We start from the raw sequence: 3,021 nt of genomic DNA on the forward strand, positions 1-3,021 counted from the left end.
GATGACTTAGTTTATGAAAATGATTATACTGGCATAGAGGGTGATGAATTTATGGTGGATGACGATGAAGATGACGAGACAGACTTCTTAGTCGATGCAAGAATTTCGACTGATGATGATGATCATGATAATGAGGAGCTTCTAGAAGCAAGAAAGAACATCAAAGAGTTCCGTAACAGGGCCACAAAATATTTGATTACAGGAGAACCATCAACAGAATTGGTACCTTCCCAACAATCTCTAGTTGATGTGGATAATGTAGTTGATTCTGAAGTTGGTTACCAAACAGAGTACCATGAAATGGATAGAGATGAGAGTTTAGGACTAGAAGATGATGATTTTACTAGAAGGAGAAACAGTTTTCCAAGGTATGATCCTAATTGTGATGTGCTTGTGTTTATCGTGTCTATGATGTTTGATAGTAGCAGGCAATTCAAAGATGCTCTCATAAAGTATTCAGTGGCTGATCGTAGAGAGATAAAATTTATAAAGAATGAAAAGAAATGTGTTAAAGCAAAATGTGTTAGTGAAAGTTCTCCTTGGAGAATCTTTGGATCTATTGATGCTCATACTGGATCATTTCATGTGAAGACCTACTATTCATAACACACTTGTAGCATTAGCTTCAAAAATAACAGGGTGACGGGTTCTTGGTTGGCAAATCACTATCTTGCCACAATAAGAGCAATGCCAACTATTAAAACTAATGCTTTGAGGGAACTTATCAAGGAACAATTGGGCTTAGATGTAAGTATCACTCAATGTACGAAGGCCAAGCTGTTTGCTTATAAAGTGTTGATGGGAGACTACAAGAAGGAATATGCAAAGTTGTGGGATTACGCAGAGGAGCTTAGGATGAGCAATCCTGGGAGTATTATTATATTAAAGGTTGAAAAGCCTGATATGCAAACTAAGGCATTGTTTGAGAGAATGTACATTTGTTTTGCTGCTTGTAAGAAAGGGTTCCTTGGTGGATGTAGAAAAGTTGTGGGGTTGGATGGTTGCTTCTTGAAAGGAATTTGTCAAGGTCAGATCTTGTGTGCTGTTGGAAGGGATGGAAACGATCAGATGTTCTCAATTGCTTGGGCAATTGTTAAAGTTGAGAGTACAGACACCTGGACTTGGTTCTTGACAAATTTGATGTATGATCTCAATATTATACACACATATGGACAGGGTTGGGTCATAATTAGTGACAAACAGAAGGTAAGTTCCTTATTTGTTTATTTTTTGGTTATGCCTATTAGATGGTCAAACTAGTAACATATGATTTATATTGTAATCATCTTTTACAGGGTCTTCTAAAAGCTGTGGCTGAGCTGTTGCCTGCAGCTGAGCATAGGATGTGTGCCAGACACATCTATGCCAATTGGGGCAAGAAGTATAAGGGGATACAGATGCAAAGACTGTTTTGGCAATGTGCTAAGAGCAGTATTATGGCAGAGTATGATGAACACTCTCAAGCGTTGAAGAAAATCAGTCCCGCTGCATATCATGACTTGGTTCAAACAGAACCAAGGCACTGGTCTAGGGCTTTCTTTACTACTGATGTGAAATGTGATATTGTTGACAACAACTTATCTGAGGCATTCAATGGAAGAATTATAAATGCTAGGTGCAAGTCCATTTATAGTATGTTGGAGGACATGCGAATAATGATAATGACAAGGATGCATACACAAAGGGATGCATGTGTTAAGTGGAGAAGGGACTGTGGTCCGAGAATTGTAAGAAAGTTGGAAGAAAATAGAGTTGGTGCAACTTATTGCCAAGTGATATGGAATGGTGATGCTGGATATGAGGTGATGGATAAGGGTGAGAAGCACGTGGTGGATGTGTTGAAGAGAGACTGCTCTTGTAGAAGATGGCAACTAACTGGCATCCCTTGTCCTCATGCCATTTCTGCTATAAATCATAGGCAAGAGGATGCATATGACTATATTGATGAATATTATAAGAAAGCCAAGTTCTTAGTTGCATATGAGAACATGATAATGCCAGTTCAAGGAGAGAAATTTTGGAAAAAGACTAATAGGGAGCCACCTGAACCACTTCCAGCTAGGGTGAAGCCTGGTAGACGTAAACAGAAAAGATCAAGGGAGGAAGGTGAGGTGGCAAGTGGATCTAGGATGTTGAGAATAGGAATGAAGATGACATGTCGAACTTGCTCGGAGACGGGACACAATAGTTTGACATGTCCAATTAAGAAGATAGGGTCTACATCCTCACAAACACGATTTTCAAGGCAAAAACTTTCGGTTAGTACTTCCATTTTCCATTGTGTCATACTTGCTTCTTGAATAAGACTTGAAACGAATATTCTCTTTGTAGGCTGAAAAACATCCGAGCAATGTCAGTGCAAGTAGTAGTGGTAGTGGCTCTACTAGTGTGAATGTAAGTCCTCTTTCTGCTGGGATAGTAAGTAGTGTTTTCTTATTAGCTTAGATTATACTAGTAAAAATTTCATAAACATAATGTAATCATGTTAGGTTGCGCATACAAGTGCAAAAGTTGCTCGAAGAGGACGAGAAGTGAAACACCAAAAATACCAGCACAGGATGAATCAACGTCATTTGCACGTGCAGTTGATGTTCCAGCGAAAGAAGTAGGCCCATTAAGGAAGAAGAAAAATGTAAAAAATGTTGACAGGAAGCACTTGTAAGGGTGGGTTTAGTAAAATACTGTTATGGCTATGTTCTTTCTTTTTGTCGATGATGGGTAATAGTGAGGTGGTGTTGTGGCATTTGACTTTTTCTTTTTGGATGATGGGATCAGTGAGTAGTGTCATGGGTGGTTTTTTTTTTTTAGCACTTGATGATGGCTGTTTGATTGGAACAGACGGGATGTGAAGTACTTGTAATCCCATCGTTTTGCAATGAAATGTTTTGTTAATCTGATATGAATCAGATGCTTGTTTACTATTATGGATGTTTACTGCATTGCAATAAACTAGTTTCATTGTTTTATTGAAATGGAAGTGCATTGGCTACTTCAGGTGGAGAAGCAATGAACAGGTTGAGA

The 3,021-nt window shown here is 38.6% G+C and overlaps 1 protein-coding gene across 1 annotated transcript; it reads left to right on the forward strand.

The window, feature by feature from the left end:
* Positions 1 to 1,805: 1,805 nt before the first annotated feature.
* Positions 1,806 to 2,662, forward strand: LOC130135749 (uncharacterized). Its single transcript, XM_056305441.1, has 3 exons — positions 1,806 to 2,258; positions 2,332 to 2,394; positions 2,504 to 2,662. Exons 1-3 carry the CDS (start codon positions 1,806 to 1,808, stop codon positions 2,660 to 2,662), a joined length of 675 nt encoding a protein of 224 aa, XP_056161416.1.
* Positions 2,663 to 3,021: the final 359 nt, after the last annotated feature.

Source organism: Syzygium oleosum, unplaced genomic scaffold (assembly GCF_021117445.2).
Source record: "Syzygium oleosum isolate NSW1041296 unplaced genomic scaffold, Sole_v2.1 Sole_v2.01, whole genome shotgun sequence".
Lineage (NCBI taxonomy): Eukaryota > Viridiplantae > Streptophyta > Magnoliopsida > Myrtales > Myrtaceae > Syzygium > Syzygium oleosum.

Coding starts and splice junctions, on each gene's coding strand:
- LOC130135749 (XM_056305441.1), top strand. CDS start 1,806: ATGGATAAGGGTGAGAAGCACGTGGTGGATGTGTTGAAGAGAGACTGC. Junction 2,259..2,331: donor TTTCAAGGCAAAAACTTTCG/GTTAGTACTTCC, acceptor TTCTCTTTGTAG/GCTGAAAAACATCCGAGCAA. Junction 2,395..2,503: donor GTGGCTCTACTAGTGTGAAT/GTAAGTCCTCTT, acceptor TGCGCATACAAG/TGCAAAAGTTGCTCGAAGAG.